Source organism: Cebus imitator, unplaced genomic scaffold (assembly GCF_001604975.1).
Source record: "Cebus imitator isolate Cc_AM_T3 unplaced genomic scaffold, Cebus_imitator-1.0 Scaffold215, whole genome shotgun sequence".
Lineage (NCBI taxonomy): Eukaryota > Metazoa > Chordata > Mammalia > Primates > Cebidae > Cebus > Cebus imitator.
Genome location: NW_016107530.1, coordinates 1,553,052 through 1,572,335, shown reverse-complemented (window position 1 = coordinate 1,572,335; position 19,284 = coordinate 1,553,052). Strand labels below are relative to the sequence as shown.

Here is a 19,284-nt window from a genome sequence, read left to right as displayed (position 1 = left end):
ACTGACTTCATCTCTGGTCTCAGCCTGTGGGCTGTGACAAGGAGGTGGGGTCCATGAAGGCAGATGACAAGTGTGGAGTCTGCGGGGGTGACAACTCCCACTGCAGGACTGTGAAGGGGACGCTGGGCAAGGCCTCCAAGCAAGCAGGTGAGCCGGGCTGGGGCTTGGGGGATGATGAGGGCTGACTGGAGATCTGGCTGCTCCTCAGGGGCACCCTCCCTCCTTGAACTGTGCCATAGTTTGGGGTGGGGAGAAGGGGCCCCGGGGCCCATCTCCCTGGGCTGCCCAGGCTGGTGAGCCATGCGCTGCAGGCAGTCACCACATCTTCCAGGCAAGCTCCTCCCTGAATTTGGGGCCCAGGAGCTCCAGGAGGCATTCTCCTACTGGGCAATGTGCTGTGATGGGAGCTTGGCCATCCCTTAGACCCGGGGCTACTGGTGGGAGGGAGGCGTCAGACAGATCTAAAGGTGTGGCCAAGACTGGACTGATAACCTTCTTTTCCTCTCTCCTTTCTCATTTTTTTCTTTAAACCTACAGCACTTTCTGCTTTGAATTACTGGTATCTTTGAGTTTCTTGACTTTCCTCTCTACCTCCAATCTGACCAAACTTGCTGTGCAAAAGGACCAGATATCAGTCCTTCACACTTTAGTATAAATGGGGCCTATTTCCTCTTGGGAGATGTTACAGCTTTGCCTCACCTTTGATTGTTGTGGGGAAGGTTGGTGGCTCTGAGAAAGCCTTGTTTCCAGGCCTTGGATAGGGAGGGCCATGGGGGCTCAGGATAGTCATGTGGAGGCTTCATGGCCTTTATCATTTAAATCCCATCAGTAGCAAGTAGTTTAAGGTGTGAGAAGAAACAGAGAGAGAGTCAGAGGAGCAAAAAGTGTGGGGAAGGGCAGAAGTGAGAGGGAGAGGAAGAGGGTCAAGAAGGAGGGAAGTAATAGCAGCTCTCACATACACACAGGCCCTTAACAGGACATGTCTCGTTCGACCCTCCCGGCACCCTTATGGAGAAGGCGTCATCCTCAGTTTACAAATGAGGATATAGAGGTTCCAAGAGCTTCTGTGATCAAATGAGATGTTCTTGGTACCCAGTGGGAGAGTGGGGGTTGCTGGGCAGTGGGACCACCAGCTTAGAATGCTCACAACTTCTGGGCCCTCCTGTGTGGCAGGAGCTGCCAAACTGGTGCAGATCCCGGCAGGTGCCAGGCATATCCAGATTGAGGCACTGGAGAAGTCCCCCCACCGCATTGGTGAGTGCTGGGGTGCTGGGAGGGGACAGTGGGGCCCCAGGCCTGCCCTCTGATTTGAGGGAACTGGGAGAGCAGAGGGCAAAATTCTAGTTCAAGCGGAATTATACTAACTTGAATAATGGGCAGAGACCCCCTGTTCATTTTATTTTTAAATTTATGCTGCATGGGTAACCCATTCCATGATTTACATTTCAGAATGTCTAAAAGGGGACCTAGTAAAAAAGTCTCCTTCCTATCCCACTACCCTGGGGGCAGTTTTCTTCCCTAGGGGCAACTACTGTTAATAATTTCTTGTACACCATTTTCACATAGTATATCAGTCAGCTTTTGCTGCCTAACACACTACTCCAAAACTTAGTGGCTTCAAACAATAATTGCTTCTTAGCTCACAGTTCTGTGGGTCATCACTTTGGGCTGGGCTCTGTGGGGTGGTTCTTCTGTGAGTCTGCCTGGAACAACTCATGCAGATGTCCTCAGCTGGTAGGTCTCCAGGAGCTGGTTGGTCTAGGATGGCCTCACTCACATTTCTGGTGGTTGGAACTGGCTGTTAGCTGGGGTCATGAAGGTGCCAGGGCCATGTCCTCACCAGGTTGACCCAGTATTATTCACATTATGTCTGTCACCTGGTCCTCAGGAACAGCTTGTGTCATGTTTTCTAATGTCCCATTAGTCCAAGTCACATGGCCAAGCTCAGATTTAAGAGGTAGAAAAATAGATTAGCTTTTGATGGTAGAAGTGGTGAAGTTACAGTGCAAAGGGGCATGCATAGAGGAATAGGAGGAAGGTAGAGTCATTCTGCAGTCTTCTGCACAGGCTCTTACATTATTCTCATTATAATACAGCTAATGCTTGACTTACGACCACGATTGGTTCCGACAGACTGGTTGTAACATGATTTGGTCATAAGTTGAGTAGGCTATATGCATGCGGAGATGGTAGTGCTGCCAGAAGCTGGTCCGCACTATCGTATGCCCAGCTGGGCAACGTTTGCGCTGCCAGACGCGGAGCAGTCGTGGCTAGCGATTGTGGTCGTGAAGTCGAATGGTCGTAAGTTGCATAGACCGTAAGTCAATCAATACCTGTAATACTTAAACACCAAGCCGCTAAATGAGGTGGCACCCTTATGCTTGCACCAGTTTTCCAACTATGAAGCGAGGCTGGATTAAAAATGAGAACACCACAATAACAAATTAAGGACATTAATATAATGTGAGAGATGTTTTGTTTTGTTGTAGGCTGTCAAAAAATGGACACTTCCAGAGAGGGAAATCCATAGAGAGAATAGATTAGTGACGGCCAGGGGCTGGGGAAGGAAAGAGGCATGGTGGCTAATGGGTATCAGGTTTCTTTTTGGGGTGATGAAAATGTTCTGGAATCAGACAGTGGTGATGGTTGAATCTACTTAAAAATTAGGCCGGGTGCAGTGGCTCATACCAGTAATCCCAACACTTTGGGAGGCCAAGGCAGGCGGATATCACTTGAGCTTAGAAGTTTGAGATCAGCCTGCGGAACATGGCGGAACCCCATCTCTACAACAAAATACAAAGTTTAGCTAGGTGTGGTGGCGCATGCCTGTAGTCCTAAGCTACTTGTTGGGGCAGGAGTGTCTCAAAAAAAAAAAAAATCACTGAATTCTACATCTTAATTGAGTGAGTTGTATGGCTTGTGAATTATATCTCGGTTCAAACCCCATGAGCCTAGTTCAGAGCAGGGTCCCAGTAGCAGGTAAGCAGCAGTCTGCCTCTCCCACACTGGGCAGTGACATCTGTGTTCAGACCCTATTGCAGTGGACATGCGGGCCACAATGTCCCTTCGAAATGTCACAGAGGCCCCTCTTCCCTATTACATCTGCCGAGTCACACTTCTTGGCACCAATTTCATCATAAATGGAAGTACAAAACACGTATGTCTTCGCAGGCTCGCATCACACACAAATGCTGCCATTCATATTTTTAGATTATCAGCAAAATAGTAATTTGTAAATATCTTCAAAGTTTCCTGGATAACTTGCACTTTTTGGAGAACACATCTGCATTGGCACCTCCCCTTAGCACAGCTGCAGGGGGTTCCTAAGCTTCTATTCTTGAAGGTACCTGAAAGGGCATTGTCCCAACAGGCAATTGGCACAAGGGGAAACTGAGGCCCAAAGTAGATTGAGGGGCTCTGTATGCCCTGATTGATCCAAGAGGGGTGTGAGCAGAGCCAGTCTTGGCCCAGGTCTCCTGCCTCCGAGCCCTGTTCCCTTGCCAACCATGCCACTCTACCACAATAGTACCCCCTGTGCGTCACTACTTACAACCACAGCGAGCCCAGGTTAGAGGACTTTGGTTCAGGCAAGTCCAGCCCACTGTGTCTGCCTGGCTGTGGGGAATGTGCTGGAATTAGGGGCTTGGGGAGGGAAGGGACAAGGAGAGAAAGGGCATCTATTCCAAGAAGAGGTGGAGCTCACTGGTAGTACATTCCCTGGGGATGATTTCAGAATATTTGCAGGCCCTGGGATGCCTCAGCCAGCCCCTTTCAGCCTCTGCTATCTCCAAAAATCTAGTTCTTTGATCCCCACTAGTCTTCTGCAGAGGTCACAGCAGCAGCTGCTAGCACCTGGGGTAGGCCAAGCGCAAGCTTGCTTGCCTGTTTACCAGGTGAGTTCCCTGATGGGTTAGACTTTTCCTGGGAGCCCGGTTGGGAGAGTGAAGCAGGGGCAGCCCAGGAGCTGAACTCTGAAGTTGGCACAGGTTGTGTGATTATACAGGTGTGAGGTGCACAGTGGCCTTCAATGAAAACATGTGGATATATGAGTGTGTGTGCATGTGTGTGCATCTGTGTGCATGCCCGTGTAGGGGTGTGTGTTCCCAACAGGACATGTAGAGGCCTAGGACAGGTAGTAGCCCTGGCAATGAAGGCAGAGGCTCTGCCCATTGTCATTAGACTCTCCTGGAATTGGGGACATAGACTCTCTAAAAGGAAGCGTAGGGAAGAGAAGGAGAACTCATGCTGTTAATATCTCCCATGTGCTGGGCCATGAGCTGCCACTTTTCATGCATTATCTCAGTTTAGTGAGCCTCATGGCCATCTAGGAATATTGTTATCCTGTTTTGCAGTTGAAGGAAACTGAGGCTCAGAGAGAGGTTGGGTACAGAGCAGGTCAGTTGTGGATCCTGGATTTGGGACTGGGTCTGGACAGTGGAGAGTTTATGATGGTCCACCCACCATTGTCTGAAATGAAGGGTGCATAGTCAGAGCTCCGCTACAATGAGGTGCAGGAGTGGTCAAGGGCAATGGGAGGATTGGAGGCTGCCTGTGGCCTGAGGAGCTGCCCAGCACTAGCCTAGACTGTCCGGAGCCACCGGGGATCAGGGAGTCTGAGGGTGAGGCCTGGAGGCAGGAGGCGAGGGGCATCTCTCCAGTAACCTCCCAGGAAGGGATGAGGCTCCTCATTTTCTGCTTCCCTTCCCTACCCCCCACCCCACCCCCACACTGCTGCTGTCTCTCTGGATGCCTGGGCTCTGGCCCAGCCCCCACTGTGTATCCAGGACACTGTGCATCTGGGAGCCGCTGATTCCTCGCCTGTATTAACAACAGCCAAGCCCTTAGGATGTCTTTAGGGATGAAACTGAAGCAGTTGGCAGAGTGACTGGCACATGGTTAGTGTTCTCAGATCCTTAGCTCTTACATGACAGTTACGACCATTTAAATCTATTCCAGATGGGAGCTCTGTGGGCCCCTCCTCCTGGACATCCCAGGGCTCTGGAGCCTTTGCCCTCCCTACTTGGCTAAGGGGCTTGGGTCTCAGGCTGCTGGGTCCTAGGAAGTCCAGGGTGGCCAAAGGTACCACTCAGGGCCCTTGGCCAGGTGTCAGACCTCCATATCTCCTACCCACCTGCCTCCCAGGGTCTTTGGGTAACAAGTTGTGAGTTACTCACCAACTGGAACATTAAGGGGTAGGCAGTTGTGGATTTTTAAAATCTCTGCCTCTGTGCCAGGCCCTGTGCTGGGCCAAGAACACCAAGATGGAGATGAGCCAACAGGCTTCTGGGAGAGGCATGGCATCTGCAATCACAGTAGTGCCAGAAGTCCGACACTTTTCTGGTGGTCTAGCAATAGTGCCCCTGCGCGTCACTACTTACAAGCTGGTTATGTTTATGAACTCTCCTTGTTGTTCTGAGAGCCTCAGTCGTGGGGGGCGGGCATTGCCATTATCCTCCTGGGGCGGCAGCAGCCCTGTGAGCTGGGCACAATTATCATTCCCATTCTCGAGATGGCGAAACTGAGGCAGCACAGGGAGGGTTGAGTAGTTTCCCCATCATCAATCTGACTCCAGAACCATACTTTTAACCTCTACACTCTGCTATAGAAATTCTTGGGAGGGCAGATTCCCTGAGGACTGGGTAACCAAAGAAGGCTCCCTGGAGGAGAGGGGATTATGCTGAGCCTCAACTATGGGTAGAGATTAGACAGGAAGAAAGGAAGGCAGTAAGGGTGGGAGGAATGGTATGCACTGTGATCCAGAGACAGCGACAATAGTGTGTGTGTGTGTGTGTGTGTGTGTGTGTGTTGGGGGTGTGGCGGGGAGTGTCTTGACCTGTCTGACTTGGGAGGGCTTGGGTGGGGAAGAAGGACAGGTGGACAGGAGCCAAGATGGCTCACTGGAAAGCCATGAATATCACAATAATGGCCCACCCCCGTGAAGGGGAGCAGAAATCTGTGTGACCCTCTCCCCGCACCGGACAGTGGTGAAGAACCAGGTCACCGGCAGCTTCATCCTCAACCCCAAGGACAAGGAAGCCACAAGCCGGACCTTCACTGCCATGGGCCTGGAGTGGGAGAATGCAGTGGAGGACGCCAAGGAAAGCCTCAAAACCAGTGGGCCCCTGCCTGAAGCCATCGCCGTCCTGGTGAGCCCCACTGTGCACGGTGGCAGCCCCTGCCCATCCCCCTTGTCCCCTTAGCTTACTACGTCTTCTGCCAAGCCAGCATGACACCATTCTGGTGTCTTTAGGAGCCTGGGTGAGGGCAAGGCACCCTCCATCCTGGGGTCAGCTCCTCATCTGTGCTTAAAAGCCGGCAGGATGGCAAGTGAGGATGAATAAAGAGAGTTGTCTCCTCACTGTCAGACCCCAGATACCACATGCAGGGAGCCTGCTCTCTTTAAGGCGGTCTTGGAAATGGAAACTGGAGGGAGGTTGGGTAGGGCTGGGTCATCCTGGCATAGTCCCACATCTGTGTGCATCATAGGATGGCTGGCAAATGAGTCCAGGAGTAGCTTCCTTGGGCCTTTAAGGCAGTTGAAGCAGGGGCTCCAGCCTCTTGAAAAGGGGACAAGGCTGCTGTCCTGACTGGGACCCATCTCTGCCCATACCCTACTTCTTAGAGCATGGACCAGGGCTTGTGGAGCAGGGATTAACCCAGCAGACCAGACCATGAAGAGCTCTGTCCATGGTGCCCTCAGCACTGGCTGGTGGCAAGGATACCTTGAATGAGCTTTGTTCCTGGTGTTACCCTCACCAACTGGTGGGCTCCTGGAGGACAGGCTCTGTGGCCTATTGGTGTCAGCATATCAATTCAATCCAACACATATTTTTGACTCACTTTACATTTGTTGACCACCCATACATCTATGGCCAGCTGATTTTCATCAAGTGTACCAAGGGCATTCAATGGGGAAAGAATAGTCTCTTCAAAATATGGTGCCAGGACACCTGGATATCTACACACAAAAGAATGAAGTTCTACCCCTTCCTCACACCATACACAAATGTTAATTCAAAATAGATCAAAGACCTAGATATAAGAACTTAAACCATACAACTCTTAGAAAAGAACAGAGGAGAAAATCTTTATGACCTTGGATTCTTAGATATGACAGGCACTAAAAGCATATACAGCAAAAGAAAAAATAGATAAATTGGACTTCATCAAGATTGAAAACTTTAGTGCATCAAAAGACATTATTAAGAAAAGGAAAAGACCATCTGCAGAATGGGGGAAAATACTTACAAGTCATATATTTGATGAAGGCCTAGTGTCCAGAGCATTCTTATTAACTCCCTTCTAGAGCCAGGCAGTGTGGTTGCTGCAATGAGCAGAACAGATAGATCGACAGACAGGTGGCCCTATCCTCCCATCATAACTTATATCTGTGAAAGGGAAGAGCGTTCATAGGTGCACTGGCTGCTCTTGGGCCTGGTACACGCAGGTGTCCGGTCTGAGTTTGTCCCATGGTGGCTGGTCTGAATCCAGCCTCCCACTGCACCCCAGCCACGCTTGGCATGACCTCATCCTAGCTTTCACAGATTCTGCTCTGACCCTAAGGCTTTCTTTTCGGCCCCTCCCTCCCAGTGCATGCCAGCCTTGCTTGCTTCTCCGGTCCTGTGCCAGTCCCCATCTCCCCTCAGGTGCTCCCCCCAGCTGAGGGTGGCCCCCGCAGCAGCCTGGCCTACAAGTACGTCATCCATGAGGACCTGCTGCCCCTCATCGGGAGCAACAATGTGCTCCTGGAGGAGACGGACACCTATGAGTGGGCGCTCAAGAGCTGGGCCCCCTGCAGCAAGGCCTGTGGAGGAGGTACCGGTTCCCCAACCTGCCGGTGCCTTGTTGGGGCAGCCTAGGGTCTCTTGAGAGGCAGGGGTGGGGGGCTGACATTGTCTTCATTTGATGTGTCCCTGATTATGACTCAGTTTCTCCTTGAAAATCTCCAGTACGTGGAAGCTTGTTTTGGGCAGGGCCTTTGGGATGGGGCTGGGGGTGCTAGAGCGGTATCTGGGCAGAGCCTCTGCCCTAAAAGGGCTCACCCACTGTGAGGACAGATAGCTGCCCAAAGCCAACTTCTCACCAGTTAGGTGGAAGGCGTCCCTCAGAAAGTGACATGGGCAGGCGGGGGCATAGGCACAGAGGGAGGTGGGATTGGCTTGCAAGGCTCCATGGGTACTGCCCTTGAGGCCCCAGCAGAGCAATGGAGGGCCTGGCGAGACCAGACCTACGGCAGCCTGCCTACCCCACAGGGATCCAGTTCACAAAATATGGCTGCCGGCGCAGACGGGACCACCACATGGTGCAGCGGCACCTGTGTGACCACAAGAAGAGACCCAAGCCCATCCGCCGGCGCTGCAACCGGCACCTGTGCTCCCAGCCTGCGTGAGTGCTCCCAGCCTGTGTGAGTGCTCCCAGGGAAGGACAGGGAGTCTGGTTCTATGCCAAGCCTGGGACCCAGGCAGCATGGCTGCTGAGCCTGCTCCCCTCAGCACTGGGTTATGGAGACCCGACCATATAGGCCACACTGGTTTCAGTGCTTCTGGGCTCCAGGTCCAGGCCAGGATGCTGACTTCTACTTCTCGGCCCGATTGTCCGGAGTCCAGGGACACGGCTCAGCCTGCCAGCCCCCAGCCATGATCCAGCCCCTAATTGAGATTTCCTGGCTTGAGTCTACATGCTCTTCTGAGCACAAGGATGACCTTGGGATTATTTGGGGAAGAACCTTTGGGGTGAGGAGAGAGCTGTGCCTGCTGGAGGACTCACGGCCAGGCCTCTGAACCTGTTGCAGAGCCAGCCCCAAGACCTCCTCAACCTCTACCGGGCTTCCCTAGTACACCCCAGGCAGACCAAGGCCGAGAGCGGCTGGCTGGTAGAAATCCACAGAGGGCTTCGTCCATCTTCCTGCTTCCCCAAGAGTCCTACCTGCTAGGGGTAGGGTGCTGCCTGGGCCTCATCAGCTTGGGCTGGGGGAACCCCAGGGAAACCTGATATGATCAGGGGCCAGGGTGGGAACTGACGGCCAGCACTGGAGGCTGCTGTGGCCTCCCTGTCTGTGCCCAGGCCAGGCCATGATACCCAGTCCCTCCTCTGCCCAAGACGGCTTCATAACCAGCCCTCTGTACTTCTCCTTTGCTCATTCCTTTGTACTGTTATTCAGACTGCTTTTCCCAAAAATGCCTGTGGTCACAGAGCATGCAGGGTTAGCTCTGCCTGGGCTCTGCCTGGCAGGGGTCCCCCAACCCCAACCCCTTTGGGGTTTTAAGGAAGAGGTTGACTTGGGAAACCTGCCTGGAAGTGGCCTGGTTTGCTAAAAGAGGAGGAGTAGGGGTTGGGGCTCTCCCTCCCTCCATTCCCACCAGAGCAGTTTTGTTTCCTCTAGTGCACCCAGTGGCCCTGTGCTTAAGGTGCTGTTGGAAGTTGCTCTGTGGATAAAAGACACTTGCAGGCCACCAGCATAGCTACTCGGTGCTGAAGCTCTGTGGGTGATGATGGTGACAGTAACAGTACTCTTGTCCTAGGAGCCCCTGGGAGGTTGGGGGATCTACCATGAAAGCGTGGCTTTGATCTGTTTTGTGCTCTGATGTTTCTCAGCACCCAGGACAGAGCCCGCACCAGTAGGCATTCCACTGTGTATGAGGCTTTGAAGTGACCGTGATGTAGAGATGGGGTAACTGAGGCCTGAGGCTTAGAGGGCTAATAGTTTGCCCAAGAACACGCAGGGTGCTAGAATTTAAATACGCGTCATACCTGTTTTTCAGACGAGACAGAGCAGGAGGGAAGAGTGCCCTCCCCGAGGTCACATAGCCAGGGAGCTGCAGAGCCAAGTGGACAGTTGTTCTAGGCCTCAAACATTCTGAAGCCCAAACTCTCTCTCTGGCTCCTGCCTGCAGCTGTCTGGGGATGGGAAGTGTCCCCTGGGATGACGTGTCCTCTTGGTCTCACCTCCTTTCCTCTCACCCTGTTTCCAGGTGGGTGACAGAGGAGTGGGGCACCTGCAGCCGGAGCTGTGGGAAGCTGGGGCTGCAGACCCGGGGGGTACAGTGCCTGTTGCCCCTCTCCAATGGAACCCACAAGGTCATGCCGGCCAAAGCCTGCCCCGAGGACCGGCCTGAGGCCCGAAGGCCCTGTCTCCGTGTGCCCTGCCCAGCCCAGTGGCGGCTGGGAGCCTGGTCCCAGGTGACTTGCCCTCAGGAGGTGGGAGGGGTTTGGGGAGGAGGTGGGTCTGAGAGATTTTTGGTGCTCCCTGCAGGCAAGAGAGTTTCTGGCTGAATTGCTCCCCCTACAAGGAATCTAATTTTTCTTAAAGTGGAATAGCTCCCGTGTACCCTGGGCAGTGAGTCTGTGCTAGGCCTTTATGTTCATTCATTAGCACCAGTAAGCTTCATACAGTGCCAGAAGGCATGGGTTCATGTCCCTGTGCTCCAGATGAGCAGACTGAAGTACACTCTTGCATTCCAGAAATATTTGCTGAGCACTAGCTAAGTGGCAGACCTTGCACTAAGAATGTGGGAACCCAGCATCAACCAGATGGAGCTGATTCTTGCCCTTGTGCAGCCCACAGTCCTGTGAGGGAGACGTGTTAGACCATCAACCCACGGCTAAGCACTGATAGACTGCAGTCGGAGCTGGGTGTGGAGTAGCGGGGCAATGTGGTGGAGGATGGAGGTGGTCAGGCAGCTTCCCGGAGAAAGTGTTGCTCAAGCTGAGACCTGAGGGACAAGCCACAGGAAGAGACCAAAGCAGGAACAATCTTACAGAGTTCCAGAAACCAAAAGGACAGTGGGGCTGGGAGGGATAGGGGCTGTGAGATAACACTGGGGAGGCAGGTGGTGATGAGGGGGTTAGGGGGTCCATGCTACAGGGCTTTGCAACAAGTTTGCATTTATTCCGAGAGCAGTGGGAACCCAGGGCAATACGAGCTCTAATTTCAGGTTGTAAAGATCACTCTGGCTGTGCTGTGGGAGGCTGACTGTTAGGAGGTCAGGGTAGCAAAAGGGAAAAGTAAGGCTGCCTGGTTATCTGGTGCTCTGTGGCTTAGACCCTGGAAGTTGCCTCGGGGAAATTGCCTCAAGGAAATTGTCTTGGATTTCCTTTTAAATCCTCATTTGATGTGAACATTGGGAACATCACCAAGTGAAACAAGCCAGCGTGGATGCAGTGACTCATGCCTGTAATCCCAACACCTTGGGAAGCGGAGGCGGGCAGATCTTTGGGAGGTTGATGTGGGTGAATTGCTTGAGCCCAGGAGTTCGAGACCAGCCTAGGCGACATGGCAAGACCTTGTCTCTATAAAAAATTTAAGTTAGCCCGGTGTGGTGGTGTATGCTTGTAGTCCCAACTGCTCTGGAGGCTAAGGTAGGAAGATTGCTTGAGCCCAGGAGGTCAAGGCTGCAGTGAGCTATGACCATGCCACTGTACTCCAGCCTGGGTGACAGAGCAAGATCTTGTCTCAAAAGAAAAAAAAAAAAATCCAGACATGTAAGGACAAACACTGTATGAGGGCACTTTGCTAGTGATTTTCAGGGGCTGGGGGAGGGAGAATGGGGAGTTAGTGTTTAATAGGCATGGAGTTTCAGTTGGGAAAGAGGAAAATGCCTGGAGACAGATGGTGGTAATGATTGTACAACAATGTGAATGTGCTTAATGCCACTGAACCGTACACTTAAAAATAGTTAAGATGGGCTGGGTGCAGTGGCTTACCCTTGCAATCCTGGCATTTTGGGGGGCCAAGGTGGGCGGATTGCCTGGGGTCAGGAGTTCAAGACCAGCTTGACCAGCATGGTATAACCCCATCTCCAATAAAAATGCAAAAATTAGTTGAGCGTGGTGGCATATGCCTATAATGCCAGCTACTTGGAGGCTGAGGCAGAAGAATCGATTAAACCTGGGAGGCAGAGGTTGCAGTGAGCCAAGATCATGCCATTGCACTCCAGCCCAGGTGACAAGAGCAAAACTCATCTCAAAAAAAAAAAAAAAAAAAAAAAAAAAAAAAAAAAAAAAAAAAAGAAAATTTAAGATGGCAAACTTTATGTTATGTAGGTATTACCTCAAAGTAAAAAGCCTCATTTGATCACAGTGATGTTTATTGTAATAGCAAAACTTTAGGACATATCCTAAATGTGTATCTATAGAAGACTGGACAAAAATCATGGTCTGTCCATATAATACAGTACTATACAACAAGAAAAATGAATAAGCCTGAACTGTACTCACCAAAATGGATAAGCCTCTATTAATAGAGAATACATTTAGGCAAGAAAGAGCACTTTGGTATGAAGTACAAAAGCACTTCCAATGGATGCCATCTACTTAATGTTTAGAGTAGGCCCCTACATCCTGTTAGCAGGATATCATCACATCATTCGACCTGCCCCAGGGCACACCATGTAGTGGATTGCAACAGGGGAGTTTGCTAGAGCACAATGCAATTTGAAAATATGCGGAGATGCTCTTTTATTAAAGCTGGTGATGGCATCTGGATAGCGGTTTGTGAATAACTCCATATATTTCTGTATGCTTGAAATATTGCATTATGGGTATTTGTAAAGAACCAGAAATCCACACACAACCCATACATTTTATCTGACTGCATAATATATAGCTTCATTTATTTTGACATAAAATAGAAAGATTGCTGGTCTTCAAAGGACCGCATAGATAAAAGTAACAGAGAGATGGCAGACAGTGGAAGATACTGGCCCTGTTGCAATAAGAAGTATATAGAGATGAATCTCTAAATTTAACTTTTATTTGGGAAGTAAGAATTGCAACTCAAGGCATACACAGAGACGACGTAGTCTTCAGTATGTCCAAAGAACAAAGGAAAGGTTGGGGATTTTATTAGAAAGAGACATGGTATGTATTGTGTTGAACACAAACTCATTGGCACTAGGCGAGCTTGTGGGAGCTGGCCTGCCCTGGCAGTGAGTGATGGTGTATGTAAAACTAGCCCTGGAGTCACAGCAGGTTGTTTCAGCAGCTGCTAGATAAAACTGGGCTTGGAATTACATCAGCCTGTTTCAGCAGCCGGTCTTGTGGAAAATTTGATTCTTGGAGCAGGTGCTAGGTGCCCTGAGTGCTTTTCCCCCCGGTCCCTCAACTCTGATTTAGCTGGGTGTGACAAGAATGACCCTACTCATACAATCAACTTTCACAGGCCCTTGTGAGACTGAGTGAGCGGTCAGGAGCTGTTGGCTGCTGTTTATAATGATTCAGCCTGGGAGGATGAGCCATGTTTGTCTCATAGTTCTGTGGGGCCCCGTGCCCCTTGTGTCTCAGTGGTCACATGCTCCAGGGTGGGAGGTGGGGTCCTGCAAGTTCCTCTCCTTTCAGCTAGTTAAGGCTGTGGTCAGTGCCTAAAAATGACCCAGTCACAATGGGCAACACTGCTTCCCTGGAGTCCCTGCCCCTCCATTGAGGACCTCCACATGCCCTGTTTGCCAGAGTAAGAGTAGGTCAGGTCCAGGGGACAATGTATGTGGTCATCCCCTGCAAACAGTGGTCCTCTGCTTGCCTTCTGCTCCTTGTACCCACACCCTGCCCTCTCAGAGAAGAAGACACTTTTGAACATACTTCTGCAGGCCCATGTTTGGTAAATTAAGTCACAAGATCATTGACTATCAGAGCTAGTCAGAGAAGGGTCCATGGAGACCCTGTCACCCAGTTCTGTCAGTTTACAGAGTTAGACACTGAGCCAGGGTGGGGTGGGGATAGCAGATTCGGGAATCCAGGCCCCTGCATCCTGTTAACAGGATATCATCATATCAATCCACCTGCCTCCGGATTACATGTAGTGGATTACAACATGGGAGTTTGCTAGAGTGATACACAAAATATTGAAGAGTCCAGGCACAGACCAGACACAGTGCATGCAGATGGTAGTAGAGAATGGGGTCCCAGAGGTTTCCTCCTGAGCCAGAGACTAACCGTTTAGATCATGGAGAGGCCCATGGGGTTCTAGGCTCAGGGCAATGGCTCTTTACCATTGGTAACAGGACTATCGGACAACAGGTGCGGTGTCCCATGAGGCTACTTAGAAGCAGTCCTTGCATGTCCCTCTGGTCAAGTGAAGACTTGGCCCTCTCCTTTGTACCCTTTCTGTCCTGGACATTGGCGGCTCTAAGCTCACTGGCTTGTCTTCCTTCTCTCTGTCTACCCTGACCCCGGCTGCTGTGGCCTGGCGCTGACCCACCCATGGCAGTGCTCTGCCACCTGCGGAGAAGGCATCCAGCAGCGGCAGGTGGTGTGCAGGACCAATGCCAACAGCCTCGGGCAGTGCGAGGGGGATAGGCCAGACACCGTCCAGGTCTGCAGCCTGCCAGCCTGTGGAGGTGAGCTACAGGGAATGGGGAGGCCAGGTCTAGTCCTTGAGACCAAAGTCCCAAATACTAGAATCACTTCTCCCTGTTCGCAGGAAATCACCAGAACTCCACGGTGAGGGCTGACATCTGGGAACTTGGGATGCCAGAAGGGCAATTGGTGCCACCATCTGGACCCCTACATCCCATTAACAAGATATCATCAAGTAAGTGCAGTCTGTGGACACTACCCCGCTCCCCAGACCTTTCAGTGGCTGGGGAAAGAACTGAATGAGAGAACGCATGCACTCCTGTCTGGCTGTCAGCTTCCAGTAACAACAGGCATAGCAATTTTTCTCTGCCCCATGATCAGGAGCCTATCAGCTCATCCTGCCATCTTTCCATTCATCCACCCATGGATAAATATTTACTGAGCATCTGCTATGTGCCAGGCTGTGGATTCTGCACTCCTTTCCTAGGTTCCAGCTTTCTTTTCCTTCCTCACCCTCCCAAGGACCAGAGGCTGGCAAGATGAGTAGCAGAAAGATCAAAGATCCCAACTCCTAGTTAGAGGACCGGTTGGCTGGCTGATCTTGCACAGATTCCTTAACCTCTCTGAGCCTAGTGACCTCATTCGTAAAATAATGTTTCTGACTAGATGTCCTCAAAGGACCTTCTACCTCCAAATTTTGCTACTTCTCTGCTCCTAGGCTGAGGTTCCAACTAGGGAGATCCCTGGGTTTCCTGCCCTTTTCCTTCACAAATCAAGGGATGAGGCCCTGATTTTGGTTCCAGAAATCTGGCGCCATCTAGAGGTCACTGGCTTGCCATTTTTCTCTGGTCTTTCTCTTCCACTAAGCCAGCCCCTCCACCTGTGTCTCCTTCCCTCTGTCCCTCCCACTCTTCCCACCTCCCACTCTGTCTCTCCCTTGTCTGTCTTGCTCTCTCTCAGCAAAAATTAGTAGAAAGCAGAGCTCCTGCCTTCACATTCTGTCTGGAGAAACCTACATGGAGTTATCACAGAAAGGCCCAATATTTTGGGCAAAGCAAACGCGTGTAGTTGCACTTATCTTTGCCAGGCACTTTGAAGATGTTATTTGTAATTGCAATGTTATTATTCGTTGGTAAGTGTCAGCATTAGCCCCATTTTATAGGTTAAGAAACCGAGGCTTGGAGGGTTTAAGTGACTTGTCAAAGACCTCACACTTTTAAGTGGTAGAGGCTGGATTTGAACTGAAATCAGCTTGATTCCAAATGAAGCAGTGGCAGTCTTAATGTCCTGGATGTGTGCTGACTATGGCAGATGGTCAGTCTGCCTGGCCCAAGCATGAGCCGCCTGGGCTCTAGCTTGGCCCTGGCTGGAGTGAGTCAGACTCCTTGGGTTGATTGGGAGGGGTGAGGGTTCCTACTTCCATCCAGAGCAGCTAGCTGCAAGTTAGAGCCACCTGGTTGTGGGCCACACCCCAGACTGTCCAGTGTGTGGGTAGAGGAGACAGGCATCCCCAAGGATTCCAGTGTGTAGCTGGGGTGAGGATGAATGGCAAAGGACTGGGGTTCTCAGATGTGCCCACACATGGAGTCCCCTGGAGGGCTTCTGAAAGCACAGCACTGAGCCCCAGCCTGAGTTACTGATGCAGTAGGGCTGGGTGGTGCTGGAGAATGTGCTTTGCCAGCAAGCTTCCAGGTGATGCTGCTGTTGCCTGTGGGGACATCACTTCGATATATGCCATTCTAGAGGATTTTAGTTCCTTCCATGTAGTGAGGGCTCACTCTCCTCTCGGGTGGCCCCATAGCCCGCTCTGGGAAAAAGCTTTACAGTGGGTCCAGCAGGGGCGGGGTGGAGGGCAGGCAGTCAGTGGGAGAGTGGGAGGAGGGGCCACCTGACTGACAGGCATCCCACGTTGCTTCCATCCTTGTGCTGTGCGTGCAGCAGAGCCCTGCACGGGGGACAGGTCCGTCTTCTGCCAGATGGAAGTGCTCGATCGCTATTGCTCCATTCCCGGCTACCACCGGCTATGCTGTGCGTCCTGCATCAAGAAGGCCTCAGGCCCCAACCCTAGCCCAGATCCTGGCTTGACTTCACTGCCCTCCTTCTCCACTCCTGAGAGCCCCTTACCAGGACTCAAGCCCCCTCCAGATGCTGTGGAGCCCTCTGGAAAGCCAACAGGATCCGAGGACCATCAGCATGGCCAAGCCACACCGTTCCCAGGAGCTCTGGACACAAGCTCTCCAGGGACCCAGCATCCCTTTACCCCAGAGAAACTGAGCCCTGGAGCATCCTGGAGCATCTCCGCTACCACCCCCGGGGCGCTGCCTTGGGGATGGACTCAGACACCTACACCAGTCTCCGAAGATAAAGGGCAGCCCGGAGAAGGCCTGAAGTATCCGGGCACCAGCCTCCCTGCTGCCTCCCCAGTGACATGAGCTGCGCCCTGCCATCCCACCAGGCACATTTACACTCTGCGTGCTGCCCCGCGACCCCCAGCTCAGAGGACACACACAGTGGGGCAGGCGCAAGCACAGACTTCATTTTAAACAATTCTCCTTGTTCTCGTTTGGGGCTGTGATGCTCTTTACCCCACAAAGCGGCGTAGGAAGAAGGCAAAGATCAGGGAAAGCCCTAATCAGAGATACCTCAGCAAGCTGCCCCTGGCGGCCGGTCTGACCCCCTCAGGGCTCCTGTGGGTCTCCCCTGCCGGGACCAGGGTCACCTATTGCCCCCTCCTCACAGACCCTGGGCCCAGGCAGGTCTGAACCCTGCTGGTCTGAAGCTGGAAGCTGGAAGCTATCAGGGCTGCCTGCCTTCCTGGAACTGTGAGGACCCCTGTGGAGGCCCTGCCTACTTGGCCCCTCTCCCCAGAAAGGCAAAGCAGGGCCAGGGGAGGTGGGGGGCTGTTCACAGCCAGGCCCAGAGGAAGGGGGCCTGGGAATGTGGTGTGAGGCCTCCCAGCTGCAGGGCCGGGGCGGGTGGGACCCGAGATGATCGCAGGCCCAGCTCCTGGAAGCTGAGAGCTTCATGCAGTTCTACCAGCCTAGGCCAGGCAGCAGAGGCCAGTTTGTCTTTGCTGGCCAGGGGATAGTGCTCATAGCCACACTCTGGCCCTGCAGATGTCACTTGTGTTACTTCAGGTGACTTCAGGTACAGACTGGCCTCCCAATCCCACCCTCAGCCCACCAGAGGAGGGGACTCAGGACACCATGGATCCCAAGTCCTCAGCATCCTGGGTTTTCCAAACTGGTGCTCAACCCCTGGCTTGACCAGGATGGCGACTTCAGTCATCACTCCCAACCTGGAAGGGGACTCTGTGGGACACAGAAGGGACGCCACTTCTCAGGCTGTCTCTTCAATCGTTGCCCTTCGCCAAAGATCACTCCTGCTAGAGTTGGGCGTCTTTGTCTCCCACGTGGCTCAAGCTGGGCCAGAGTCTGTGGTTCTCCCAGAGGTGGTCGGACCCCAGGGCTGAGGACCAGAGTCCACTCATAGCCTGGCCCTAGAGATGACAAGGGCCACCCAGGCTGAGTACCCCAGGGCAGGGTGCCAGCCCCTGGTCTGGTGCTGGGGTGGGGAAGATACACTGACCATGGTGCTGTAAGGGCCTCAGCGTGTCCACGCTACCTCCAAGGGACAGATAACAGCCTTAGATCCTCTGGCACTCAGGAAGTGGCTCGGGTTCCCAGGACACCTCCAGGGTCATGGAGGGTGTCTCCCAGACTCCTGCCAGGGAATAAAGGTGCTTCTCACTCCTTCCTTCCCAAGGCAAGGGGAAGTGGGCCCCTGGCCTGCAACCCCTTTGGAGGGTAGAGTTCCTGGAGGGCCCCCGGGTGCTCCCTGCCCCTGCCACCCTCCTCTCCCTGGGATACTGGGGCACACATGGAGTCATTCCTGTGAGAACCAGCCTGGCCTGTCTTAAACTCTTGTGCCTTGGAAATTCAAATCTTTAAATTTTTGTGTATTTATTAACATTGCCCTTGGATCCCAAAAAGTTGTGTGTGTGTTTCTTTTTCTCTCTCTGTTTTGCGGGAAGGGGACATGGAAGCCAGAGCTCTAAGGCTGCAGGCTGGGCTGTAGCAAGAGAACTGGGGGTGGGGGGCGCAGCTGACTGCCCTGTCTCCTGTTTCTCGGCCTTTCCACCCACGCCCTGCTGCGGCATGGCCAGGTGGCACACAGGGTGGCCACCGGTTTCGTGGCTACTGAATCTCCTGCTTCCCTGAGGCCCAAGTTGCAGGACAACACTTTATTTCAGATTAGTGCTTCAGGAGAAAAAAAATCTTTTGTGATTCAAATTTGTGAAATTCTCAGCCTGTTTAAATGCAACTAGAGGCCAATGGGGCAGGGAGGCTCATGCCCATAATCCCCGCACTTTTGGAGGTGGGAGTTCTAGACCAGCCTGAGCAACATAGCAAGACCCCATCTCAACAGAAAATAAAAAGAACATTAGCCAGGCATAGTATTGCACGCCTGTGGTCTCGGCTATTTAGGAGGCTGAAGTGAGAGGATCCCTTGAGCCCACGGGTTTGAGGCCACACTGAGCTATGATTGTGCCATGGCACTGCAGCCTGGGTGACAGAGCGAGACCCTGTCTCAAAAACAAAAAAAAAGAGCAACAAGAGGGGCTCACTTCAGCAACCACAGAACAAAGAGATCGTCATTGAAAGCAAAATGACTGCAACCACTTTTACCTTCTAAGCAGTGGCGGAATTTGTGTCACAGAGTAAAAGAATCTATACTGTTGGGCACTGAGAAAAGGTGAAGCTGGCAAAAGGTCCTCTTGTCCTTATGCAGACCTCACTCCTCCCCTTAAGGCCGAGGAGAAGATGGTTTGGAGAGCCCTGCCCCCATGGGAATGGGAGCACAGCGGAGAGGGCAGCCTTTCCACCTGTCTGTGGCTGGGGGCTTTTTAGGATACAGGTTGTCTCGTATATATCTAAGGTTCAATTAAATCTGTTTGTGTTGCCATCTCCCCAAACATCTGGAAATGTCCAC

At 52.3% G+C, this 19,284-nt stretch overlaps 1 protein-coding gene across 6 annotated transcripts in view; it reads left to right on the top strand.

Moving 5' to 3' along the window:
• Nucleotides 1-18,283, top strand: part of ADAMTS14 (ADAM metallopeptidase with thrombospondin type 1 motif 14) — a 130,122-nt gene extending 111,839 nt beyond the window's left edge. For 3 of the 6 annotated variants that reach the window (XM_017548859.2, XM_017548857.2, XM_017548856.2), the window contains exons 14-22: nt 24-147; nt 1,174-1,254; nt 5,983-6,146; nt 7,647-7,815; nt 8,253-8,385; nt 9,972-10,179; nt 14,204-14,333; nt 14,417-14,527; nt 16,231-18,283. In XM_017548859.2, the coding sequence (XP_017404348.1) occupies nt 24-147; nt 1,174-1,254; nt 5,983-6,146; nt 7,647-7,815; nt 8,253-8,385; nt 9,972-10,179; nt 14,204-14,333; nt 14,417-14,527; nt 16,231-16,724 (1,614 nt within the window). In that variant the 3' untranslated portion in view covers nt 16,725-18,283. Of the gene's footprint in view, nt 1-23; nt 148-1,173; nt 1,255-5,982; nt 6,147-7,646; nt 7,816-8,252; nt 8,405-9,971; nt 10,180-14,203; nt 14,334-14,416; nt 14,528-16,230 lie in introns of those variants that run through there. The other 3 variants (XM_017548854.2, XM_037745830.1, XM_037745831.1) reach the window with 3 other exon arrangements.
• The last annotated feature ends 1,001 nt before the right edge of the window (nt 18,284-19,284 follow it).